The sequence below is a fragment of the Ochotona curzoniae genome, unplaced genomic scaffold (genome assembly GCF_017591425.1).
Source record: "Ochotona curzoniae isolate NIBS_2020 unplaced genomic scaffold, NIBS_Ocur_1.0 contig_2927, whole genome shotgun sequence".
Classification (NCBI taxonomy): domain Eukaryota; kingdom Metazoa; phylum Chordata; class Mammalia; order Lagomorpha; family Ochotonidae; genus Ochotona; species Ochotona curzoniae.
The window spans coordinates 7,455,829-7,482,147 of NW_024465654.1; the positions used below are offsets into that span (position 1 = coordinate 7,455,829).

At 58.1% G+C, this 26,319-nt stretch overlaps 1 protein-coding gene and 1 long non-coding RNA gene across 3 annotated transcripts in view; one reads left to right on the forward strand and one right to left on the reverse strand.

Annotated features, from left to right (window-relative positions):
• ANO6 (anoctamin 6) overlaps positions 1–23,243 on the forward strand; it is a 78,712-nt gene extending 55,469 nt beyond the window's left edge. For both annotated transcript variants that reach the window (XM_040978920.1, XM_040978921.1), the window contains 12 exons: positions 576–681; positions 2,898–2,958; positions 6,097–6,239; positions 7,062–7,139; positions 8,817–9,042; positions 10,244–10,413; positions 10,528–10,625; positions 11,226–11,356; positions 15,300–15,505; positions 17,175–17,377; positions 19,469–19,574; positions 21,131–23,243. In XM_040978920.1, the coding sequence (XP_040834854.1) occupies positions 576–681; positions 2,898–2,958; positions 6,097–6,239; positions 7,062–7,139; positions 8,817–9,042; positions 10,244–10,413; positions 10,528–10,625; positions 11,226–11,356; positions 15,300–15,505; positions 17,175–17,377; positions 19,469–19,574; positions 21,131–21,337 (1,735 nt within the window). In that variant the 3' untranslated portion in view covers positions 21,338–23,243. The remainder of the gene's footprint in view (positions 1–575; positions 682–2,897; positions 2,959–6,096; positions 6,240–7,061; positions 7,140–8,816; positions 9,043–10,243; positions 10,414–10,527; positions 10,626–11,225; positions 11,357–15,299; positions 15,506–17,174; positions 17,378–19,468; positions 19,575–21,130) is intronic.
• A 440-nt stretch (positions 23,244–23,683) lies between these two features.
• Positions 23,684–26,319, reverse strand: part of LOC121155512 — a 65,429-nt gene continuing 62,793 nt past the window's right edge. The window contains exon 5 of the long non-coding RNA XR_005883676.1: positions 23,684–24,020. This is a non-coding gene — a long non-coding RNA (uncharacterized LOC121155512). The remainder of the gene's footprint in view (positions 24,021–26,319) is intronic.

Below are 26,319 nucleotides of genomic sequence, written 5' to 3' on the forward strand. Positions count from 1 at the left end.
AGAATGTGCATTATTTCCACTTACTTGAAAGTCAGAGATCTTCCATGCTCTGGTTCATTGCCCCGAGTGCCTACAGCATCTAGGACTGCACTGAGCCTAAGGCAGGGAGTAGCTGGGAGCTGGTTGAAAGCGTACATTTTAAGCTATTGAGAATACGTTTTTAAAGAATGGTTCTGATTGCTGAAGGCGTAGCGACACAGGGTCCCAGCTGTGTTGTGTGCGTATTTTGTTGTGTGAGCCTCCTGATTCTCACCATGCACCTGCAGGTCCCTTGGAGTGACTCACATACTCTCTCCATGGGGGCTGTTCCCGCACTCGCTGTGCCGTGGGGCACTGGCCGTTGCCAGCAGTGGGAAGACAGGCCCCCCGACTCCTGTGGTGGGAAATATGGACAGCACGTCTCCCCGAGTGTGGAGTTATCAGGTTTTTCACAGCGTGCTGACACAGGCCACCTTGAGGCCTGGTTTCACGTGAGATGCAATTGATTCTCTCACCACAAGCGGCTCTTGTACGGCACGGTGCTGCCTGGAAGCAGGTCACTTCACAAATGCTCATACGTTCCCTCCGTTCTTCAGCAAGGAAGTGTGTAACCCCGACATCGGAGGCCAGATCGTCATGTGTCCACAGTGTGACAGACTCTGTCCCTTCTGGAAGCTCAACATCACCTGTGAGTCCTCGAAGGTAAGGTCTGTGGCTCCCGACGCCACACAGCACAGTTTGCCTGCGTCACCATTTAGACCTGTAACAGACAGGCGGTCTCTCTCTTTTCCCTCGGGGTCGTTCAGAGAGAATTTTCCAACATTCAGATGTGGGGGAAGGGAGCAGGCCGTGCCCGTCGTGCTTGTCAGGGATGGTGAAGTGGGGCCTGGTGGGGCTTGGTGAGGAGGCGGCGATGGCCAGGCAGGAGCTGCAACACAGCGCATCCAGGGACACCTGTCGGAGGCTCAGAGAGGGGGGAGGCAGCCGAGCCCTGCCCCGTTCCCCCCCACGGTGAACCAGCCTGTGCTGGGGTTTTCAGACGCCCTGTTTGTCCATGTGTACCGGGCAGGTGTTCTGCAGACCAGGGTCCTTCGGGTCGTGTCTGGAAAGGGAACTGGAAGGCAGCTGCACGTGGGCGTGTACCACGCTTGTGAGGCAGCTGCTGGTGGGTGTGTAGCACGCTTGTGAGGCAGCTGTCCGTGGGCGTGTGCCACGCTTGTAAGGCAGCTGCTGGTGGGTGTGTACCACGCTTGTGAGGCAGCTGTGCATGAGTGGAGACCAGCCACATTTGAAACCCAAGCGTGGCTGCATCATTTTCTGTAGCTGTTTTCCGTGGCCTCTTTGCAGGCCCCACCCCCTGGACTGCGGTGTTCTGATCGGGTCCTGCTGCTGCACATGGAGCTGTGCCTCCGTTGCCCTGTGTGACCACCAGGGCTGCTGATGGGGGCCTGGGGCTGACGCAGCCTCTCGCCCTGCCCGGACCCTGCCTGGCATCTAAGCCGGGCTGCTTTCAGAGTGGCCTCTTACTGTCTTCCCCAGCGTGCTCTTTTTCTTGAGTCTTGATTTCCACACATTGGCAATAGCAGCAGCACCCCCCCACCCCCAAACTGTTCTCTCCTGGGAGGGCCAGGCACGTCCCTGCCTGAGCTGACCTGCTGGGGAGATGGCCTTTCTCCCTGCCCCTGTGTTTCCTCTGGTGCCAGCAGCTGTGTCCCTGCTGCCTTTTCCCAGAGGAGGAGGGCTGAGAATGCACGGGCCGTAGCTGCTCCCGGTGCACATGGGCAGAAATGTCGAGACTGGCAGGGTGGCATCAGGAGGAGGCTGGCATGACGTCCAAGATGGGGTGACCTTGGCCAAATCTAGCTAGTGGCCTTGTCACCTGGGGGCTGTGTTTAGGGGACCTTCTGTGTAGCTGCCAACGAAACACAAGTGTCGCATGAGCACGCGGCCTGGGAGGATGGTTCCGTGGAAGCCAAAGCGGAGATAAGAGAGACACGGGCTCTGTGGGTTCCCCCACCCTGGGGAGCAGCGGCTGCCTTTCCTAGCCACTGGCCTGTCTTCCTCACGCCCACGTAATCTGCGATCAGGCCTAGGCCACGCACGCTGCCCGCTTTGTCTGGGGTCGTGGTCGTGGAAGACGCAGGAGACGTAGCAGTGCCCACACACAAAGCCCTAGGGAGTCACGGCAGGGTCTCCCAGGAAGTCCACAAGGCCTGCCTCGGCCTGTGTGTCCTGGCTGTGGCGGACACCTGTCACCCAGGAGGAGTCGTCATGGATTTGACAGCAGGTCTCGGGGACAGCGTCCTTGGGTGAGGTCCTCAGTAGAGAGCCTGCATTGGATGGGCAGGGGAATGTGGTGCAAAGACGTGAGATGGAAAGAACACAGGACAGCTCACAGCAGGTGCCTTTGCTCCAGCCACCCACTGGGAAGAGATCCTGCTGGGAACTACAGAGGCTCCTCGGGGAAGGCCGGGCTGGCACTGTGGACCCGCGGGGCATCCTGTATGGGCACCGGTTCCAGGCCCGGCTGCTCCACTTCCCAACCAGCTCCTTGCTGATGCGTGTGGGAATGCAGTCGAGGACGAGCCGAGAGCTTGGCCCTGTACCCACGTCGGAGACTGGAAAGAAACTCTTGGCTTTGGACTGGCCCAGCTCTGGCCTCGTGGCCATTTGGGGAGTGAGCCAGAAATGGAAGATCCCTCTTGCTTCTCCTTTGGTCTCTGTAACTTCCTTTTAAAGAATTTTTTTTTTTAATCAGTCAAGTCCACTTCCTATGGAGAAGGGCGGCTGGGGTGGAGGTAGAGCTGGTTGGGAAGAAGCGCAGATGGCTGCACAGGTCACGCCTTGCACGCGGCCCGGACGGCCCGAGGCCTGGGAGGAGGGAGGTGGACTCATGGTGTCACAATCGTGTCTTCCAGAAACTCTGTATCTTTGACAGTTTCGGGACCCTGATCTTCGCAGTGTTCATGGGAGTATGGGGTAAGTTACTGTCACCAGTGGGGACACGGCTGCATCTTCAGGGCTGCGACCCTGGGCTGCGACCCTGGGCTGTGCTGACCGCCAGGAGGGCTGCGACCCTGGGCTGTGCTGACCGCCAGGAGGGCTGTGTCCCTGGGCTGCGCTGACCGCCAGGAGGGCTGTGTCCCTGGGCTGTGCTGACCGCCAGGAGGGCTATGTCCCTGGGCTGTGCTGGCTGCCATGAGGGCTGCACATGGCTTCACTCGTTCCCTCTCCATCTGCCTTACGGGCGTGACCGGGTGACCTTTCAGAAAGTCTGAAATTGCAGAGCTATGCAGGTGCAGGGGCATTCCTGTGGCACCTCGTGTACCCAGAAGGCTTCTCTCCTGAGAGATTACCAAAGGCAAGGGTAGCAAGCCTGTTGGGATGCCTGTGGTGTAATCCTCTCCCCTGGGAAGCAGCCAGCCTTCAGAGCTCTGCCCGCCCCAGCCCCGGGCCCTGCTGAGCGGGGCTCTGCCCACCCCAGCCCCGGGCCCTGCTGAGCGGGGCTCTGCCCGCCCCGGGCCCTGCTGAGCGGGGCTCTGCCCACCCCAGCCCCGGGCCCTGCTGAGCGGGGCTCTGCCCACCCCAGCCCCGGGCCCTGCTGAGCGGGGCTCTGCCCACCCCAGCCCCGGGCCCTGCTGAGCGGGGGCTCTGCCCGCCCCAGCCCCGGGCCCTGCTGAGCGGGGCTCTGCCCGCCCCAGCCCCGGGCCCTGCTGAGCGGGGCTCTGCCCGCCCCAGCCCCGGGCCCTGCTGAGCGGGGCTCTGCCCGCCCCAGCCCCGGGCCCTGCTGAGCGGGGCTCTGCCCGCCCCAGCCCCGGGCCCTGCTGAGCGGGGCTCTGCCCGCCCCAGCCCCGGGCCCTGCTGAGCGGGGGCTCTGCCCGCCCCAGCCCCGGGCCCTGCTGAGCGGGGCTCTGCCCACCCCAGCCCCAGGCCTCGGGCTGTGTGGTTTACCAGAGAGCCAAGTGCATGCCCCACCTCCACCTTGGGTTTCAGTGAGGTGTCCTGTTGCTGGGAGAGGCCGGGAACTGTGGTCGGGCATGGTCAGCCCAGCCCCGTCTCCCTGGGAACATGCAGCCTCGTGCAGCCACACTTGTGGCCCAGGAGAGGTGCAGAACCCTGGTCCCCAGGCACCGGTGCCTGCGCAAACCTGTGCCCTCTGGCCCCGGGGGCGTGCCTGCAGGTGCACAGTGGGGTTGAGGGGTACCAGGTGATTTCCAGCTTGCGTGGTCACCCTCTCGGGCCCCAGCCATGCTCGCAGCGCCGTGAGCAGCAGCCCTTGCACGGCCCCGTGCTCTCCCCGCACAGCATGACGGTGTGGCTGCTGCCGCTCGTGCGGAAAGCCAATGTGGCTTCTGAGGCAGCTCCTGTGGGCTCGCGGGCCCCGTGGCTGGGAGGACGGAGTCCCCCAGGCTCTACACGGGAAGCCACGGGCGCAGACCCGAGCCCTGCCAGCACTGGGCCGTCCTCAGCCTCCGAGGAAGGGGTAGTGTGACCTTTGACAAGATACAGAAATGCTGCTTTTCCTTGGTAAAATTGCTCCTTTGTTGGGGTTTCTGAGAAACAGGTCTCCGTCCCAGGTTCCCCCCATCCGTCTTGGGCTGGCCCCCCGCCTTGGAGCCAGTGGCGGTCGGGTCCTCGTGGGCCGATGGGTAATTAGGGAGTGGACACAGTGCATTCAGTGATGGGTTTATTTTGATGCAGAACATTTTTAAATTCATGCATAATGTTTCAAATATTTCTTTTCCAAAATTTTTTAGGTTTGCATATTTGAAAGGCAGAGAACAGAGAGAACAAGAGAGACAGATAAAAGACATCTGACTGTTTCACTACCGACCCTCGTAGCTGCAGCGGTCCGGGCTAAGCCGGCCTGCAGCTTTTGACGGCCCCTCATGTCAAAGGACTTCAAAATATTTTGCACGAAAAGCAAGGATGATCTTTTCATTCCATTTCCTCCCCCCCCCTTTTTTTTTAATTTTAAGTTTTTTTTATTGAAAAGACAGATATACAGAGAGGAGGAGAGAGAGGAAGATCTTCCGTCCACTGATTCACTCCCCAAGGGCGGAACTAAACTGATCCGAAGCCAGGAGCCCAGAGCCTCTTCCAGGTCTCCCACACGGGTGCAGGGGCCCAAGGCTTTGGGCCGTCCTCAACTGCTTTCCCAGGCCACAGGCAGGGAGCTGGGATGGGAAGTAGGACTGCCAGGATTAAAACCAGTGCCCATATGGGATCCTGGCATATGCAAGGCAAGGACTTTAGCCACTAGGCTACCACGCCAGGCCCCATTTTCCACTAACTTCTAACATGGCTTCTGTATTCTTGTTTGAAGTCCATGGCCAGGGTTGTGGCCGGCAATCCCAACAGTGAGGGTGGACTTGTGAATGTCCCGTCCCACTGGCATGTTTTCTGATCCTGAGCGCCCACATGGACTGGCAGCTCCCCTCACCACCACTCCCCAGACTTCACCTGATGAGCTGGTCCCCTGGCATGCCACTCCCTGGCCACACACCGGGATGGGCACTGTGGCTCCAAGTGCCCCGAGCCCTGTGCTCAGATGCAGAGACCGTCGTCTTTGTCCTCCTGCACAGCACACAGCACACACCTGGACAGGGTGACCCTGGAATCTGTCTAGGAGGGTCTGGGGGCAGCAGCCAAGGTCTCAGGTTTTCCCTCGAGGCTGGGCGTCAACGGCCACTTCATCTGGACTTACAGCTGTGAACCGGCTCCCTTAACGCTGTCCATGCTCTCACAAGGTTGAGAAGCAAGGGCAAATTATGTTCCCGGGAGGAGCTGGAGTGACCACAGGCCCTTAGGAAGGCAGTGGGGGAACAGCAGGTGTGGGGCGAAGCAGACCGGAGGACGGGTGCCCCTGACCACCGGCAGTGACAGTACATGGGGTACTGTGTCGGGCCCTCGGGGACACCTGCTGCCTGCCCAGCCTGCCCTCACTGTGGGCCTGTGCCCCTGGCCACCAGCATAGGCACTAACATCTTCACCCAAGGAATTCCGGCCTCCCTCATAAACCTCGAGTCACGCCGGAGCTCAGTGAGCATGCCCAGAGCACCAGGCACCTTGGTGTCCCTGCAGACCCGCTGACCCTCTGCTGTCCGTCTCTCCTAGTCACCCTGTTCCTGGAGTTCTGGAAGCGGCGCCAGGCCGAACTGGAGTACGAATGGGACACGGTGGAGCTGCAGCAGGAGGAGCAGCCGCGGCCCGAGTATGAAGCACAGTGCACCCACGTGGTGATTAACGAGATCACACAGGTGCGCCCCTGCGGGGGGCTGCTCCACCAGGCTCCACGTGGCACCCCCGGGGCTCTCAGCAGCTCACGGGGTGTCCTGTCCATTTTGTGCATATAGTAGAGAGATACAACCCTTTTCCAGAATAACAGTGAAAACTGGACGTCCCTGGAAGTTGCCTGTACTCGTGGGATATGGACAGCCGGGGCGGAGGGGTCCGCATGCAGGCTGCTCCGGCCATAAAAGTGCCTCTTCAGGAGCAGCTGAAGGTGTCCCCAGATGCGGGCTTCCTGCAAGGGGACCGAGCCCTCTAGGGTGCAGCCCTCAGGGGAGCTGCAGGGGGCATGGGAGCACCCGGGCTTGTAAACAGAAAAATGCCAGTGAGCAGAAGCAGCTGGCATCATCTGCCATACGAACATCCCACTCTTCTCTGAGGCCAAGGTCAAGGTGTGCGCCCAGAAAGGAAGTGTTATTGATCCAGCCACAGGAATCGTAGCTGTGTGGTCCCAGTGGCCAGGCAGGCAGCAGCTGAGCCATGTAGGGGCCCTGTGATGGTGGCATAGCCACCCATGGCCTGGACACAGTCGTCAGAGCTGGGGCTCAGATGCCCAGGAAACATATACCTTGTCCGTACGTGCTGGTGTATGGTGACACAGCCCAGAGGAGCTCAGCACAGCTGGCTCAAGCCGGTCATGGCAGACACACGGCTTGCTACCCAGCTTGCACTTTGCAGAACCGGTGCTCCAGGGTCCGAGCCCCTGCAGGGTGTGTTGGTGTCGCAGGCCGCGCTTGCAGGTGCCTCCAGGGGGCGGAGGAGACCCGTTCACCAAGGCCTTTTCCTCGCAGGAGGAAGAGCGCATCCCTTTCACTGCCTGGGGGAAGTGTATCCGCATCACGCTCTGTGCCAGCGCCGTCTTTTTCTGGGTAAGTCCGGGCGGAGTGCTCCCGGGACGAGTGCTCCCGGGACGGCTGCTGGGGCGTCCCACAGGATTGCACACATGCGGGTTCACATGCAGGAAGCTGGAGAGGAGCCAGGCGGCCCTGGAGCTATGTGGCCATGGCAAGGGCAGCTGTGGAGGGGCCAGGACGTCCATGCTGCTCAGATCAGGGGTGCTAGGTTTCCCAGTTCTGGGGAGACCAAACAGGGTAGGGGGTTCCCAGAAGCAGCACCCCAAACAAAACGTCCCGTGTGCCCATAACCCACAGGTGTCGCAGGATGCTTTCTTCAGCCTGATCCAGCTCTGCTTTCCAGCTTTTTGTTTGTTTCCTACTGGTGACAGGAAATATCTTCCAATTCTGAGATTATTTCTTCTGCCTCCTTCATTCCACTTTGGAGACTCTGTACTGTACTTTTAATTTGCTGCACTGTATTCTTCACTTCTGATGTATCAGCTTTCATTTGATTCATTTCCTGTGTGACATATTCCTTAAATTGCTTGAATTCCTGTATTATGTGCTTCTCATTGTTGATAAGAAGTTTTATAAAAGTGTTTGGAATTCTGTATCCTCCGCTTTCTCGATGTATTCCTCAGTTAACTCTGAGGTTGGCAAGGAGTTTTTCTCCTTGGCAGGGGAGTCTTCAGTAATACTCATTGTGCCTGCATCTCTTCTTTTGCTCTTGGTCATTGTACTTCTGGTTAGCAGATTCTTCTCCTCGGGGCAGGTTTCTAAGCTCTGTCACCCACAGGTCTACAGTTCGATTTTACTTATCCTAGTTGGTGCACGACTCTTTGTTTGCAGTCATTGTACCACTCCCTGCAGTGAGCTCCAGGTCTGGGTTCTTAGATTCCCACCATGGGCTCTGTAGCCCCAGCCCCTGGCTCACCACTCACATTCCTGAGATACCATGCTGAGGCTGCACCGTTGCTTGTACAACCTTTCTCCCATTTCTGGTTGGAGCAGGTCCCAGGATTAGGGAAACACCAGATGTCCTATATATAGCTAGGTTTTTGGTGATGCTGATCTTGGTGGAACCTGTTGGCTGTCAGGTCTGAGGGCTACCCTATCTTGGGTAGAACCTGTGGGATGCCACGTTGTTGCAATTCACTGAGCCAGGAATGAGTTCCCTCCAAGCTCAGTGCATGCGCCGTTCTGTCCATAGCCTTTGTCTCCGTATACAAGATGACACCGATTTGGCTCCCCTGGGGCATCCGGGCTGTGAAATCCACCCTATTTCCACACTGCCTGTGTGGGCCCTGCCACTCTGTCTCTGCTCCTGGTCAAATCAAATAGACCAGCAGGACGGGCAGTTCTTTGTCTGGGTTCACCTCCTGAGCTGCAGGTGAACGTCCCTTCCTTTGTTCCTGGTGGAGTTCCGACTGCTGATTGCTGAATGCTGCTGGGCTATCAGTCACTGCAACTCCACACCATTGTGTCTGCTGCTTTCCTGTGTCTGTCAGTGTCCAGGTGCCCCTCTGCTGCCGTTCTGTCCTCTCCTGTTTCCTGGAATGTGCCCTCTCTGCTTCACCCTGGCTATTGTTTCTCCATCTGTTTAATCGTGTCCTCACCCTATTCCGCCATCTTGCTTCTCCCTAGGGTTAACACGAAGCCCAGAGGGAGCAGGTGCTCAGCCTGGCAGCCCAACACATCCTGTGCTTTCAGATCCTGCTGATCATTGCCTCGGTGATTGGGATCATCGTGTACCGGCTGTCGGTGTTCATCGTCTTCTCTGCCCAGCTGCCCAAGACCCTCAATGGGACAGAGGCCATCCAGAAGTACCTGACCCCGCAGACGGCCACGTCCATCACCGCCTCCATCATCAGCTTCATCATCATCATGATCCTGAATACCATCTATGAGAAGGTGGCCATCATGATCACCAACTTCGGTGAGGCCCTGGGCGGGCGGGTGGTCTCGGGTGAGGCCCTGGGCAGGGTAGGCAGTCCTTGGTGAGGCCCTGGGCGGACGGATGGTCTCGGGTGAGGTTCTAGGCAGGGTGGACAGTCCTTGGTGAGGCCCTGGGCGGGCGGATGGTCTCGGGTGAGGCCCTGGGCAGGGTGGACAGTCCTTGGTGAGGCCCTGGGTGGGGTGAGAATCTGGGCAGGGTGGACAGTCCTTGGTGAGGCCCTGGGTGGGGTGAGGCCCTGGGCAGGGTGGACAGTCCTTGGTGAGGCCCTGGGTGAGGTGAGGCCCTGGGCAGGGCGGATGGTCTCGGGTGAGGTTCTAGGCAGGGTGGACAGTCCTTGGTGAGGCCCTGGGTGGAGTGAGGCCCTGGGCAGGGTGGACAGTCCTTGGTGTGGCTCTGGGTGAGGCGGATGGTCTCGGGTGAGAATCTGGGCAGGGTGGATGGTCCTGGGTATGGCTGTGTCTGTGCCTGGATGAGAAATGCCTCTTGTGCAGCTTCATAGCCATCAAAGAAGCAGGGATGCCCACTGTCCCATGCAGGCTCCCTGTGAGGTCAGCACTAAGTCACATTTCAGGGACACGGCCTGGGGCATCTGGCTGCTGAGGGCAGGCTGTCACTGTCTCTATAGCCAGTAAGGGGCCGGGCTCCCGGATCCAGCAGCCAGGGCAAGCAGGGTATGGCCATGTGTCTCCCAGACTTGCTGGCTCTGCCATCTTCAGTAAGTTGTCTTCTCCCTGGCCAGTGTCCTGGGCAGCCACTTAAGCACTTAGTGCCCCTGTCCTGCCCAGGCTCAGTGCCACACTCCCCTGTGCCATGAGCCTGGGTACCCTGGCACCGGAGCAGCCCTGTCCTGCCCCCAGCTCAGTGCTGCCCTCTCCTGGCCTGCCCTGGCTCAGCCCTGGCCTGCCCCGGCTCAGCCCTGGCCTGCCCCAGCTCAGTGCCCTCCTCCCCAGTGTTCCCCGGGCTCAGCGCCGCCCTCCCCTAGCCCCATCACAGCCCTGTCCTGCTCAGGCTCAGTGCCTCCCTGCCCTGGCCCCAGTGTGGCCCTGTCCTGCCCCTGCTCAGTGCTGCCCTCTCCTGGCCTGCCCCGGCTCAGCACCGCCCTCCCCTGGCCTGCCCCGGCTCAGTGCTGCCCTCTCCTGGCCTGCCCCGGCTCAGCACCGCCCTCCCCTGTACCTCACAGAGCTGCCCAGGACGCAGACTGACTATGAGAACAGCCTCACCATGAAGATGTTCCTGTTCCAGTTCGTGAATTACTACTCCTCTTGCTTCTACATCGCCTTCTTCAAGGGCAAATTCGTGGGCTATCCCGGGGACCCTGTCTACTGGCTGGGAAAGTACAGGAATGAGGAGGTACGGACGGGCCGCTTGGGCCGCTGGCGTAGGCCTGGGCGGGAGAACTAGCAGCAACCCAGGGTGGACGGGTGCGTTGCAAACCATAAGCGGGCTGCCTTTGTGGCATTGCAGTGTGACCCCGGCGGCTGCCTCCTGGAACTCACCACCCAGTTGACGATCATCATGGGCGGGAAAGCCATCTGGAATAACATCCAGGAGGTGCTACTCCCGTGAGTGCTGGCCGGCGGAGCTCCGGGGGAGAGGGGCGGGCAGAGCACTGAGAAGCCCCCGCTGGCCTGCCCTGGCCTGCCCCGGCCCTGTCCCTGTCACTGCTGACCGGTGGGGCTCGGGGGACAGAGCACTGAGAAGCCCCCGCTGGCCTGCCCTGGCCTCCCTGTCCCGCCCGGGCCTCCCTGTGGCTGCTGGGCTCTACTCTCTACTGGGCCATCTCCCTCTCCTGCTTGGCAGCCGTTCCTCAGGGGCGAGCCCTGGTCTGGGGCACAGGTAGTTCTGCCTCCTGCTTTCCGTAGCTCCGGAGCACAGGCACGGCACACCACAGCATCTGACCTCTGGTTATTTGCATCCTGCAAGGACTCTGGAATGCTGGGAAGGGATGAACAAGCTGACTGGCCAGAGGAGGGGAGAGTGGTGTGGAGGGGGTGGCGGCAGCTGCTCCCTTGACCCTGGCCAGGGTCCTCTGTGCTGCTTTACAGCGTGTCTGGGGCCGCGAGGCCCTGGGCTGCCTGGTGGTCGGCGCTGAATGCAGCCCAGGGCTCTCAGACCTCACCCTGGACACGCACGTTCCGACCTGTCACCCGATTCCTTGGCAGGTGGATCATGAACCTTATCGGCCGGTATCACTCGGTCTCGGGACCGGACAACCTGACCCCGCGCTGGGAGCAGGACTACCACCTGCAGGCCATGAGCACGCTGGGGCTCTTCTACGAGTACCTTGAAATGAGTAAGTGGTTGGTGCAGCTCTTAGGTCAGTGTGCGGAGCTTGGGTGGCCAGCAGGGGGCGCGCAGTAACCGCGTATCCATTGGGGCAGAGGAGACTGTAGGACCACTCACGAGGTGGCCACGTGTGGCCGTGTCAGTGTGTTCCCAGCTCAAGCAAGCCGGTCCAGTCCACACAGGCTCAGCTGCTGGCCCATCCAGTTGGGCACCAGTCGCTGCAGAGGGAGACCTGCACGCCCCCTGGCAGGTGTCATGTCTGTGTCTGGGGCCCGCTGGTTTCTGCCCCCGAGTGACCTCAGGGACGGGACCCTTCCTTCCAGCATGAGCCAGCTGGAACCCCGCCCTCCCTGAGTGTCTCCACCACACCGCAGCTGCAAGTGGGTCTCACTGGAGTGGGTGTGCTCACACCCTTTGTGTTACGCGTGGCATCCTGATTCTGATTGGATGGCTAAGAGTTTACAAGTTCTGTGTCTGCCCTCTCGGCTCACCGCTGCTTGAATTACAGATTTAGGGTATTTTTAAGCTTAGACTAGAAGTGAGGGGCACCGAGCGGGGGCTTGTGGGCCTTGTGTGAATACGTGAGGATTGGTGTGTGCAGAGGCGCCCTGGTTGTACTTTCAGGTCTGCGCATAGAGGCAGTGCTTGTTCATTCACATTCTATAGATGAAATAGTTGCTTTTTAAAAACATGCGTTGAGCACGCAGCACAGCTGCCCTCCGTGAGCCAAAGCTTGGCTGCGGCCTCTTCCGCCTGCCACTCTGCCACAGCCTGCAGCCTGCGGGAAGCTCTTCGCGGCCTTAACTTTCCTGACCTGGTTTGAGGCGGAGCCGCCGTGCCCGAGGTGGAGGCACCGTCTGTAATTCCCACAGTTCTGAAGCGAGTCCTAACTCTGAAGCATCTCAGGGAGCCCTCCGCGGCATTCATGCCAGCGCCCTTCGGCTGGAAGCTGGTACTTTAGCCCCACCTTAGCGGGGGTGGAGGGAAGTTATTTTTCTGCAGTTGATTGGCGACATGAGAGAAAAGATAGACAGCCCTGCTTTGGGGAGCGGTTGGCAAGACTTGGGATCACAGCCTGATTTCAGTAGCTAGAAGTTGGAATAGCAACTGGTGTCAGGATTGACAAAGATTGTTGTCCCATTTAGTGAGTGACACTGTACCAACTGGGTGAGCACTGTGAGCGTCCCTGTGTGTGCAGCCCGTGCCCGGGGCCCTGCCCTGAATAAGGCCTGCCCGTGTGCAGCCCGTGCCCGGGGCCCTGCCCTGAATAAGGCCTGCCCGTGTGCGCAGCCCGTGCCCGGGGCCCTGCCCTGAGTGAGGCCTACCTGTGATCTGCTGCTGCCTGGACCAGAGGAACTCTCCCAGGTCCACGCTAGGAATGACCTTAATCAGTGTCCTGCACACCCAGGGCCCCACCTCCCCTCCAGCTGCCACCTGCCTCGTTATCCAGCATCATCCAGCTCGGGGCCACACCTCCAGGTCGGCCACACTGCTGCTCTGGGCTCACAGGGCCCTGCCCCAGCCTCCAGCTAGCTCTTGTTTCTGCCTTTCCCCCCGACTGTGGCGGCCTTGGCTCTCCCCACAGCTGCTCCGCGCTTTGCCCCCCACACCAGCAGCCCTTGCGCGTCCTGGGCCAGGCAGCCAGCATGCTGGACAGAAGCCCCTCGGCTTCTGTCGGTGGTGGTTCCTAGGTCCTGTGCGCTCTAGCCTGCAGTCAGGCCTGGAAACCTGCGTGTTGCCGTGGTGTCGACTGCCTCACGTGTTCTCCCCACCAAGCTCCGGGAGGCTGTTTTCCCTTTAAACTTTGGAATGCTTACTCTCTTGCAGTGTGGATTCCCACTATCCCACAAGGCTTTGGGTAACTTGATGTTGACCAAGTTTGGGCCTGGCTCTGACATCAGGGCACACACAGGCCACCTAGGGACAACACTCGCCAGCTTGCACGGCGGACCCTGCCCACGCCTGCACATGGCTATGCCACGCCTGGCTCTGAGGCTGAGCGTTGATTCGGGTGAGGCGACTGACAGCAGACGCCAGCATCACCACCTGTCACTGGCTGGGTAGCCGCAGCAGCTCCAGCCCTCGACAGTGACCATGAATGCCCATGCAGCAGGCCAGTCCTGCCAGCCCAGCGCCATCCCTGCTTGTGTCTGAGCAGTCCAGCCTCGTGCCCATTGGGGGAAGGGGGAACACTAGAGACGGAGCCCTCGGCCAGCTGATGTACTGCCCTGTTGGCAAAGCAGAGAGGCGTGCAGGCGGGCCGCAGGAGACAGGGAGGTGTGGAGGGAAGGGGTCGGGGGGCGGTTAGGTAAGGCTCTCGGGCTGCCCGGCCTGCTGGGGGTACTATGCAGTGGGTGAGGTGAGGGTTTTCTGGAGGGAAGGGAGAGAGGCAGGGACACAGGTGGTCTTTCTGGTGGCTTCCTGCTGAACAGGGGTTTCATCTCGGGGGCCTAAGGACCATTCCCCTGGGGCTGGGAGGGTCAGCAGGTGTCGAGGTGTGCTTTCCGGTGGCCTGGAGGACGAGCAGGGTTCTGACTGCTGCTGGGTGCTGGCTCAGGTGAGAGAAGCCATGCTGTCAGAGAAACACTGGGCTGACAAGGCGAGAGGCTGAGGAGCCCGTGAGGGTGTGGTGGGGAGCACCCCAAGAAGGATCTGCCCCATGGCTCCCCGAGGGCCTTCCTGCAGCGACTCATTGCTGAGCAGCACCCCAACTCGTTGGTTGGCATGTCAGTCTTGGGGGTCAATGTGGAGCTGCCCTGCGCATATCTGCAGGTCTTAGCCATCGGGGGAGGACTCTGGCTGGTGAGTCTGGCCATCACTGGGAGGCCTGCGAAGTCAGCTGTGAACTGCTGTGCGAGGGCCTGGGCCTTCCCAGGGCAGCCCAGAGGTGGCCAGTCTCACCACCTCCAGGGAACAGCTGCTGCTGTAGGACTGTGGCACAGTGGGGCATCACACCCAGAAACTGCTGTTCGCTCAGCAGGAGGCTGCTGATGGAGGAGTGCTAACAGGGAACGAGGCAGGGCCACGGGTGCACGCGCGGTGGCGGGACCCAAGCGCTTGAGCCACTGCCTGGTGCCTCCTGGGGTGGGCATTAGCAGGGAGCTGGATCAGAAGTGGAGGGGCCAGGGTCATGAGAGAGTTTTCCAGCTTTTTATTCCAGATTATCACCCCAAGTGAGGTCAGGGTTCCAAGCAGAGTGGGGACACATTCAGGAACCACGGCAGCAGCTACCCTGTGAGAGAAAGGGGAAGAGCAGGGAGAGACAGGAAAGAGAGGTGTCAGCACAAAGGAGAGGGCAGAGAGGAGGAAGAGGAGAGACTGGAGAGAGGTGAGTGAGAAGGGGGGAGGAGATGCATGGAGGACAGAGAGAGGAGAAACGGACACAGGAGAGAGGATGGAGTGGAGAGAGAGACGGGAGGAATCAGAGGTTAGAAGAGACGGCAGGGCTCGGGGGCTCCGTGACCACAGGTGCACTCCTGCCCGGGTACAGCACCCTGAAATGTTAGAGGAGTTAACCAGAACAGCCCGGGGCAAGAGCCCATCTGTGGAGTGGGTGGAGCAGAGTGAAAGCAGGAGCTGGCTGGGGCGCGAGGACAGGGGTGGTCGGTGAGGATCAGGTGCTAGCACACGTGGGAGATGACGCCATTCAGGCACGCACGCCAGTGCAGACAGCCCTGCAGGTCACGGCTTCCGGACATGGCCACTTGCTTCGCCGTGTCTCCGGCATCTGTTGTTACCTGGCTTCCCGTGTGACATCCCCCACGGCCCTTCCTGGTCTCCTGTGCGCAGCGTCTCCCAGCACGGTCCGCTCCACACTGAGCCGGAGCCGTCTGCCGGGCCTTCCTCCTCCTGCATCCACATCTGTGTGGGAATCCATCCCTGCTGTCTCAGATGCCCGCAGGCCCCCTTCCACCTGCCCACCGTGATGTGTGTGTCCGTTCCGTTGACAGTTATTCAGTTTGGCTTCGTCACCTTATTTGTGGCCTCTTTCCCACTGGCCCCCCTGCTGGCCCTGGTGAACAACATCCTGGAGATCAGAGTGGACGCGTGGAAGCTGACCACCCAGTACAGGCGCCTAGTGCCAGAGAAAACCCGGGACATTGGCGCATGGCAGCCCATCATGCAAGGAATAGCCATTCTGGCCGTGGTGACCAACGTGAGTAAACGCATCAGGCGAGGGGAGCCAGCAGTCCTCTCGCGCCGCACGGGAGGCCCTCTGCATGCCGCAGGTCTCAAAGCCGCCGAGCTGTGGAGAGAGGAACGTTTAACCGTTGGAGTCCAGGAAAGGCTGCAGCCTCCCGTCCCACCCCACGACCCCCGGGCAGGTGCAGACACACAGGTTCCCGTCCAGGGCATGGCGGAGCGGTTCTGGCCAGGTGGATTTTGCCGTTCTTGCGTGCTGCTCTGTGGCCTCACCGTGTGGCAGCCGTATGTCCAGGCAGGTCCTCGCCACACCCTGGACGTGGCTGCCCTTCCGCTCCAGAAGTGAGGGGCTCGCGGGCTCCATCCACGCAGAGCGTTGGGTTCCAGGTTCTCCTCCTACCCTCAAGGCAGTCTTACGCACTGGATGCCTGAAGCCTGCTTCGCAATCCTGCAGACCCTCGACCCGACAGGACCGACCCACTCGGGAGCTGTTTGAGGGAACATCTTGCACATTTTGAAAGCTGCTTGCTTTGGTAGAGCCACAGCCCATGTGGGTCCCCAGGACTGGGCAGCAGGCCCTTGTGGGCTTGTCCAGGCAGGGTCAGCTAGTGCAGGAGGCAGCGTCTGAATCTGACGCTCATTAAATTCAGATAAAAATTCAGTTTACAATTCTGTTTTTATAAATAGCAAGTAGTAGAAATCAGTTTTGTATCAGTTGGTTACTCCACAATTACCTAGAGCCATTTTTTTCCCTTATTGTTGATTTCACTGTGACTGTGAACGTCTAACTCCTGTGCAGTTTGAGTCAAGCAGCATTAACTGGTTAGCTGGCTTCAGACACTCCAGTGTCCTTAGACCGGAAGGAGAACCCGCTCCACTGCAAATCACGTCTCACAGAGCAATGGAGGCTTCTAGAACGGGCTTGGTGATATGGCAGCTCTGGCCTCACCAGCTCTGCCCCTGCACCCCTCCTCGCTCTGCCCGGCAGCCCTGCCCCATGCCCCTGGTTCTGTCCCAGCAGCTCTGCCCTGTCTTCTGTCCCTGCAGTTCTGGCCCCACACCCCTGCCTCGCTCTGCCTGGCAGCCCTGCCCCTGCACCCCTTCCTCTCTGCCCGGCAGCCCTACTCCTGCACCCCTCCTCTCTGCCCGGCAGCCCTGGCCCCACACCCCCTGGTTCTGTCCCAGCAGCTCTGCCCTGTCTTCTGTCCCTGCAGTTCTGGCCCCACACCCCTTCCTCTCTGCCTGGCAGCCCTGCCCCTGCACCCCCTCCTCCCTGCCCGGCAGCCCTGCCCCACACCCCTCCTCTCTGCCCGGCAGCCCTGCCCCACACCCCTCCTCTCTGCCCAGCAGCCCTGCCCCTGCACCCCTCCTCTCTGCCCAGCAGCCCTGCCCCTGCACCCTGGTTCTGTCCCAGCAGCTCTGTCCTGTCTTCTTCTGTCCCTGCAGCTCTGGCCCCACACCCCTTCCTCTCTGCCCGGCAGCCCTGCCCCCGCACCCTTCCTCTCTGCCCGGCAGCCCTGCCCCACGCCCCTCCTCTCTGCCCGGCAGCCCTGCCCCACACCCCTCCTCTCTGCCCAGCAGCCCTGCCCCCGCACCCTTCCTCTCTGCCCGGCAGCCCTGCCCCCGCACCCTTCCTCTCTGCCCGGCAGCCCTGCCCCACGCCTCCTTCTTGTCCCCCACAGGCCATGATCATCGCTTTCACGTCGGACATGATTCCCCGCCTGGTGTATTACTGGTCGTTCTCCGTCCCGCCGTATGGGAACCACACCGACTACACCATGGAGGGTTACATCAACAACACCCTGTCCTACTTCAACATCGCTGACTTCAAAAACAGAAGCAAGGGAAACCCGTACACGGGGCTCGGGAACTACACCACGTGCAGGCAAGTCCCGCTGTTCCTCGCAGGGCTTCCGTTTGCGTCACTTAAGTAAGGTCACTTGACCAGTTGCTTTGTTCTCAGGGATAAGAAATGAAAGTTAACAGAGCCCAGGGTTAGAATTCTCAGTCCTGTTCAGAAGGCGACGGTTGCAGCTGGTGAGCAGAGGCCTGGGGAGGGCCAGGCTGTCCCCGCACGCAGCCTGAAGACACCGAGGAACAAGAGGACAGCCCTGTCACGTGAAGACGTGACATTTTACCCAGCTTTTCTTCTCATTAGCACATAGAACATTCTCTCAGGTACATCATAGTGATAGGCCTCTAAAAACGTCCAGAAAAACAAACAAACTCTCTATTCTATGTCTTCCGTCAGTGGCAAAAGGCTAGAGGCTGACAGCACAAACCTCAGACTGCGAACAGAGCAGGCTGAGTACGCTGGACAGGCGAAGAAGTCAAAAGGGAAATTTAAAAATGTTTGAAGTAAAAACAGAATACAGTGCGCCTGAATCTGTGGGATTGAGTACAAAGAGGGCAGCATGTAGCAGTAAGTTCCTCAGAGGGAAAAATAGCCTAAAAATATGAAAAGGAGCAATGAAAAAGATAAAATGTATTTAGCTAGACGAAGCCAGGCAGGAAAGAAAGGCTGAAATGAGGAAAAGGAAGGATTACCCAGAACATCCTGACACCCTGAAATGCAGGTCAAGAGGGACCCTCAGACACGGGAAGAAACGGCTGAGCTTCTGGACCAGGAGAGTCCCCGGCCCGTCGGCAGGCGGCAGGACTGAGCCCGTGATGTGTCCCGCAAGCGGAGGCTTCACCGCGGAATGTGACCCATGGTCTCTAAGGCCTAACGCCAGATCTTGGCAGACTATTCTGAAGGACTAAAAGGCAGGGAACCCTTGCAAGAACACTCCTCGAGGCCAGCACTGCTCTAATGCCATAACCAACTACAGAGTGGTGGAAGCCAGCTCTGTGCAGGGCTCTGCACCTTGATGAGCCAGGTCTGCCAGCAGCTCGGCACGCCGAATGACCTCCATGTGGCCTTGCAGCAGAGCCAGGCCAGGCATGGGCACAGTCCAGGCTGCCGTGGTGTGTGTCAGGAACCCACTGGCTGCACCACATTCAGGAGAAAGCAAGGCTGTCGGGGATCAGGAACAAGACAGTGTCCACTGTGACTGCTGGTACTCGGTGTCGTCCTGGACCTCAGCCACGGGAGAGAGAAAGGCTGGAAACGCAATTCTGATTTCAAAGCAAAACAAAACAAAAACTAGAGGCATCACAGTGCATGACTTCAAACTATACTGCAAAGCTGTAACAGCCAAAAAACAGACATGGAGACCAGTGGGGTGGAACAAGGCAACGTGTGCCCATTGGAGAAAGGAGACAGACCCGGGACAACTGAGGACCTACTGTGTGACAAAAGTCAGCTCAAAATGGATCAGACTCAGTAAACCTGGGACTTGGAAACAACTCAGCAGCAGCCCGGCAGGTTTCAGATGTGACCCCAGAATCACCAGCAACAAAAACTGGCCAGACTCCAGGGCACCTGCATGGGGAAGGGAGCAGAGCCGAGAGTCACGTGACAAGGGATTACGTTCCTGAATACATAAGGAATGCAAACAATTCAATGGGGGAAAAATGTAACTGAGCAAATGACCCAAATAGACATTTCTTAAGAAGTGAAAAGGCCAAAATGTATCCAGAAAAACCACTCAATAATCAGGAAATGCAAACTGAAAGCTGGCTGAGCTAGTTCCTCATCACAGAAGGGCCTTTGTCAAACAGCCAGAAGTCACAAGCTGATACAGAGAAGGGACTCCGACACTGTTTTAGGAGTCAAGTTAGAGCCGCCTGGATGGGAGAAGCGTGGAGCTTGCTCCGCAAGCTAAGCCACATCTGCCCCGCAGGGCGTGCGTCCTGGGGGAAGGAGAGGCCCTGACTGACATCCATGCAGCTCCACCCACTCAGCTGAGGGAGGCAGCCCGCGTGGGTGTCCCTCCCCAGTGCGGGGAGGTGTCCAACCTCCAAGGCTCTGGGATTGGGAGAGCACTGAGCCACGTGTGGGTTCTCTGACCAGAGGGTCTGTCTCCTCACACAGGTATCGTGACTTCCGGTACCCGCCCGGGCATCCCCAGGAGTACAAACACAACATCTACTACTGGCACGTGATCGCAGCCAAGCTGGCCTTCGTCATCGTCATGGAGGTACGAGGAGGGCCCGGGGGCGGCAGTCCTGCCCAGGCGTGCTCAGGTGGTGTGTCTTCCTGGGTGCTAGCAGACAGTGACATGACAGCGTGTTCCTCCTGCCTGACCTGGAAACGCCTACGGTGCTGTCCATACCCAGAGGAAATCCATCCCCCGCTCAAGCAGGGGCAGGGCAGGTGGCAGGCACCAGGACATGGGGCCCTGGGCAGCGTGCTGGGCTGCGACAGGCTTTTTCAAAATTAAGTGGTGGCCTCAACTTCCTGGAATATTTTTATGACTTTTCACGTACTTGAAATGCAGACACAGGGAGGCTCCATGTACTGGCCCACGCCAGGTGTCACAGCCACCAGGGCAGAGCCCAGGACCCCAAGCTCATTCCTGGTCCTCTAGTCATCCATTGCTGCTTTCCCAGGTGCAGGTAAAAGTTGGGACCAGAACTCCGTGTAGGCTAAGGTATTTCTATGTCTGACATTAAGCAGCCCTCCTGGGGGTCCTTGTCATTCAGGACCCCTCCAGAAGGCTCCAAGGCCTTGTCTGTGGCTGTCCCCTCTCTGCCCCTCCCCCGGGGAGACACCTGCTACCTGAGCCCCGTACCGTACCCCACACCGCCACCACCACCAGCCAGTGAGTTCCGGCTGGCCTTAACTGTCCCCACCTGCCTTCTCCCCATGCTCAGCCAGTGTCCAGGGAGGCCTCCTCATTCACCTGCCAGCAGGGCTGTTGGCTGCAGCCTTCTTCCCAGCCCTGCTGCTTGCACTGGCCCAGCCAGCACCACTTCTCCCGGGGTTTCTGTCCTCTGCCCCAGCTACAACCCTTTCAGTAGCCACAAGGCCTGGTGTACTCTGACCCCGCACCACTGCCTCTCCGCATTGCCCCTTTCCTCACTAGCTCCACCACATCCTTATCCGGGAAACTCCAAACCTCCGCATAGATGGGGTGAGAAGTTCCAAGCAGGCACTGGGCACAGAGGCTCACAAGCCACCCCAGGCAGCTCCGTGTCCAGACCTAGGGTCTGGGGCCGAGTTCTGCCACCTCCCCCGATCCAGGCAGGCACTGGGCACAGAGGCTCACAAGCCACCCCAGGCAGCTCCGTGTCCAGACCTAGGGTCTGGGGCCGAGTTCTGCCACCTCTCCTGATCCAGCCCTTGGTGCTGGACACCCCCGGGGAGACAGCAGGGGATGATCAAACGTTGATACCTGCAGGCTCCTGGGTGAGCAGGGTGGAGCCCCTGGCCCTTGGCTGCAGCCCCAGCTGTCAGGTGCCCGTGCAATGGAAGACCGCTTGCTCTCCATTCCTTTCTTCTCTTTGTGTCTCTCCCTTTCAAATAAAACAAAGTGAACAAATAGTTAAACACGTATAAAAGTTAAATATTTTTAAAAACATTTACTTTGGTCAAAAACTTGAAATTTCCCAAGTAAATGTGTCTCGCCTTTGCACTTCTTGGGGCCTGCCGTGGGGTGCCGGTGTGCCTCTTGTGTTCCCCTGGGCTAGCGGAGCCACGGGCTGCTGTGCCACCTGCCCACCCAGCGCCTGACGGCTCTCTCCTCCCCTCCAGCACATCATCTACTCGGTCAAGTTCTTCATTTCCTACGCAATCCCAGACGTGTCCAAAACCACCAAGAGCAAGATCAAGAGGGAGAAGTACCTGACCCAGAAGCTGCTGCACGAGAGCCACCTGCAGGACATGACCAGGTCCATGGGGGCCATCGCAGAGAAGGTGGTGGAAGCTGTGGATCCCAGCCGACACCCCAAGGTGGAGTGAGAACCCCGCAACCCTAGAGGGACTTTGAGAAATCAGTTCTGTCAGAATAGACAGCCAATCACCCATGACAATGTCAAGTGCAATCACCCCGCCATCTCCACACGTGTCTTCCGCCAGCCAGGCAGCAGCCACAAGGGACAGAAAGCTGCCCACCTGGAGAGCCCAGTGTCCCCTGCGCGGGCATCTTGGGATTCTGGCGACCCTTTCTCCTGTCCCCCATCCATCCCCCTGGGCTCTCCAGCTGCGAGCGCCTTCGCCTCCAGGTGCTTCTCATTCTCCACCCGTTCCGGTGTCACCTGCCACTGCGTCATTGTCAGGGACCCAACCTACTCCCTGTGATCGCCAAGAGCCAGCACAGCACTCGGGGTGTGCACCCTGCTGTGTGGCTGGTGGGAGGACATGGGGACCCCACGCCTCATTTTTGTCCATTGCGAGGCAAGCAGGCACCCCTGTGAGCTGGCTTGAAGCTTCCCTGTGCCAACAGCAGCACCACCTCTGCCTGCCGGCATGTTAGGTGCAGGCTCCCCCAGCGCTGTCGCACGGGAGGAACATGACGGAAGTTGGCCGAGGAACAGCCTCACAGGATATGGCTCAGGCCAGCCTGGATCATCAGTGGACTTCCTCCCAAGGCAGAGAAAATCTGCATTAGTGACACTCTCATTTTCATCATCATCACAGCTTGGGAAACACATGCCCATCTCCAGATCCCCACCACGGGCCTTACTTGAGCACCACCCTTTTGACACCAACCTTGACTTAGCAGCCTGAGGAGGGGCACCGCCTTGCACAACCCAGTCTCTGCTTCCCCGACCTCTGGGCTGACATGCACCATGCCAGCACAGCACAGACAGCCTGGATCTCCACAGTGCCTGCTGCCTCCAGTTGGAGAAGGGCTGGGCCACCCTCCCAGCATGGCCCATGCTGTCTGGGAGGGCTGGGTCCCTACTGGCTCTCCCAGAGTGGGGTGGGGTCTGCACCATGACGGTGCTTAGCAGGATCCTCCTGTAGGCCATGGCTCTGGCCCTGGTGTCCAAGGAATCCTCCCGCCCGATGCGCACGCTGGAATAGGTGGGGAGGAGGGTGAGTGAAGTGTCCATCGGAGGCTCCATGCGACCGGACAGCCAAGTCCCCATCGGTTTTCTGGGTGTTGGGATCATCCTCAGCCCCTACTGATCCCAACAGTGAGATGGTCACGGGATCGAGGCCAGCCATGCGGGTGCACCTGCACAAGCTCCAGCCCCTGTTCCTCGAGCAAGGTGCCTCCCCTCTCGCTACCTCTCTGCTTGGAATCCCAGGGTTCTGCCTGCTAAGCTCAACCTGGGCAAGCAAAGGCTCTTACCTCCCCTCTGGGCTGCCGCAGTAGTGCAGCTGTGGGAGGGAGGGAACGCCCCCCACGGCTTAGCAAACTGCCTAGAAGCTGAGCAGAGCCCCACACCTCCCGGCTTCCAGAACTGGGAGGGTAGGGCATGTGGAGCCCAGCTTTGCACCTGCCCGGGGAAGCCTTGGGCACTGTCACCGTCCAGCCTGAGTGGCCCTGTAACCTTAGACCAGGTTCCCCAGGGGTTTTCAAAGAAACCTCCCTGTTGTTTTGTCTTCTAAATAAAACCATCGTGTAAGACGTCTGTCACAGGAATCTTCCTGTCCTGAGTCACAGGGACCTCTAACGGTCAGAGCGTGGCAGGGGAGTCAGGCTGAGCTGTGCCCGGAACCCTGCTCTCACATCGTTGGCTTGTGTCCCTGCGGTAACATGTGCAGGGATCCCAAATCTATGCAGGTCGGAAACTCCCTGACGCTTTTCACACACTGTGGCATAAGGCAAGTCTGTAATTAATGTTGGTTAATTTCTGTGCATTATAATGTTCTTTTATAATTATAAGCATTGTAATAAATTTTGTTCTTACAAACAGTCCCAGGGGCTGTTCTGTGTGTGTCTGGGTGGTTTCAGGGACAGGAGCTGGTGGCTGGGGCTGTTGACCTGTGACCTTCAATCCCTCGCTGCTGGTATTCTCACCTGGATTCAAGCCCCACATGGGGCACTGAGTGCAGAGACCAGCAGGAACTCAAGACCACAGACAGGAAGAGGTCTTGTACTCAATAAACCAGGTCTGCAGGGAAAATGTCGCCCACCGTTTCTTGTCGCCTAGCAGTCACTGCTTGGGGGTTGGCCTCATGCTGCAGTGCCCAAATCCACTGCCTATGATGCTGGCGTCACATCAGAGTGCCAGCTGCAGACCTGGCTGCTCAGGTGCCTGGGAAGGCAGGCTACGATGGCCCCAGTGCTTGAGTCCCTGCCACCCGGAGGGAACTCCTGGCTCTGGTCTGGCACCGTCCTGGCTGGCATGGCCATTCAGGAAGTGACCTAGCAAGTGGAAGACTGCGGCATCTCCCACACCTATGGTAAGCTGGCTCCCGGCCCTGTGGCTCCCCTCGTCTTGCATGGGGCTTGGATGGACGAGCCTCAGGCAAGCTGCCATTTGGCAAGCGCCCGTCAGCCACTAGCCTAGAGCCAGTGGATCCCAGAGGGTGCTGTCGGGGCACAAAGGCCAACACGTGACCTATTGTCCTCACTCTTCTGTGGGCATGTAGTGGGGCTTACCAGGTGCCTGTGCCGTGGGATGTGGCTGGGGACAACGCAGGAGAGGCTGGGGACACTGAGCTGTCAGCCTGGGACCAGACGCTGCCCCTGGGAGTTTGAAAAACAGGTTGTTTACAGGGCATTATTTTAGTTTCACACACAGTGAGTTTGTTCCTATCAACATCTTAAGTGTCTCAGTTTCTAATACAGGATAAGATTTGCATGCAAGTCTTTGGGGTTCTCATAACTGTTTAAGTGAAAGTTCTGAGACATATCTATATCTATATATGCTTTTCCAATAAAAATAAATCTTTTTTTTTTTAAAAAAAAAAAAAGGAAAGAAATAAATTGGGGGCTGAATCCCTGCTCCGTGCAGGAGCATCCTGGAAGCAGCTGGTGGTGGCTCAGGAAGCGTGGTCCCTGCTACCCTACCCAGGGACCACACTGAGTTCTGGACTCTTAGCTATACTCTGGCCCAGCCGCAGGGGTTGTGGCTATTTGAATAAGCCTAATCATATTATTTCTCTTTCTCATTCTCACTCTCTTGTGCTGCCTTTTAAATGAATACAAATAAGCAAAAGTTTCTTTAAAAAGTATAAATCTACCCAACTTTAAGACTCACTCCATTGCTACAGTGATGGAGTCTAGGGTCTCAGGGGACAGAAACACAGACCAACGGAATAGAACATCAAAATTAACCATGCAGAACAGCCTCCTGACTGCCAAGATGTAAAGGAGGCTGAACCCAAATGGAGAATCGTCACCTGAGGGTTTGCCACATGCGAGAGAGGGAGCTCCAACCTAGCCTTGCGCCTTCCGCAACAAGTAACAACCTCAGCTGGAACGCAGCTATGAGACTTGCAGGAGCTAACACAAGATCTACCTCCTACATGTCAGATTTTAGCCAGGACTTCTCAGAATGAAGACTAATCCCCAAAAGGGTAACGGCAGGAAACCAGAGTTCGACAAGATTAAAAACTTGCTATGTGACAAGGTTGCTAGAAAGATGTGAACCAAGGGTTAACCTGAAGGAATACTTCAGAAAACGCATCACCCGGTGAAGGATATAGAAAGAATATTCAAAATGCACCATAACAAAAATGTGATTAGAAAAGGAATGTAAGACATGAAGAGGCACTTCCCTGATGTGTGCGCAGAGGACAAGAAAGCCACAAGACGCACAGCATCACGTGGCATTTCAGAGCATCAGAGCACTGCCAAGGGCCCCTGGCACCGGCCCAAGTTTGCCCAAGCCCGTTAACACTCAGCTTTCTAGGTGGGGTACATTGTGTCTAGCATAGTTACGTTGCTGTATGCCACCTAGTGCAGAATATCCCAAAACGGCCTGCTCAGTACCACGTTAGAGTTGCCTTTGTAAGTTTGGGTCTGGTGATGATGTTTAAAAGTGCATACGTTCTGTAGATTAAGGCACTTGCTAGTGAGAGGTCAGTGTGTCTCAGATCTGCTCACAAGCAATCCCCTCAGGGAGCGGAGCCACAGGGTGGGACAGTAAAGCAAGAGTGAATTGAGCCCAGCTGACAGGCACTATCTTGCTACAAGGCTTTGCTTTTTAATAATTAAAATACAATCTACTCGTTCATTTCCAAGCAGGCGGGAAAACAAAACCAGAGGCGTATCCATTTGAACCCTGGTACTGCACACGGAGAACTGAAGTGGATGGGAACTACACACCTCTGCCACTGATCCACCTGCCATGCTTACAATCTACACCCGAGGGCCTGACTTCCAAAGACAGTCACGAGAGAAGTTTGTCCTGCTACAAACACTTCTGATGTCATCAACTGCAAGGAACTTCAGTGGGTTCAAAATATTCACATGAAATGTGTTTTATGAAAAAAACAATCACTGAAGACCCCATGAATATATGGTTTCCAAACAGTTCTTTGCATCAAAATAAACTTATCTTCCAAAAAAGTATTTGAGAAGCAGAAAGCCAGAGGCCAGTTCCCATCTCACAGAGCACACCCAAGCCGAGGCTTTGTCGTCCAACCCAGACAAGGTCTGCTGGAGAGATGATAGGCCAGCCATGCACATCAGGTTGTGGAGCAATGGGAGGAAACAGAGGCTTCCTGACAGCTCCCCAGGGGCTGAGGGTCTTACAGACTGAAGCGGGATGGGAGGTGAGGATCTTATAGGTGCTCAGTTCATGTCCAAGTTCCTGTTGGTCAGTCTGTTCATGACCTTCCTCTGGTTGGTGATGCTGTCTTTAGGGACTTTGCGATGGCAGGTGGCTTCAGTTCATCTGGGGGTTACACAGAAGTGATGGTTGCTTTATTTCCCAGACCTGAGCACCCTCAACAACCCTCTCTGGACAGTACTGGCCAACAGGACCTTCTCCACTGGAGAAGCCAACAACTTCCTGAATTGAATAAAGAGGATCTGCCAG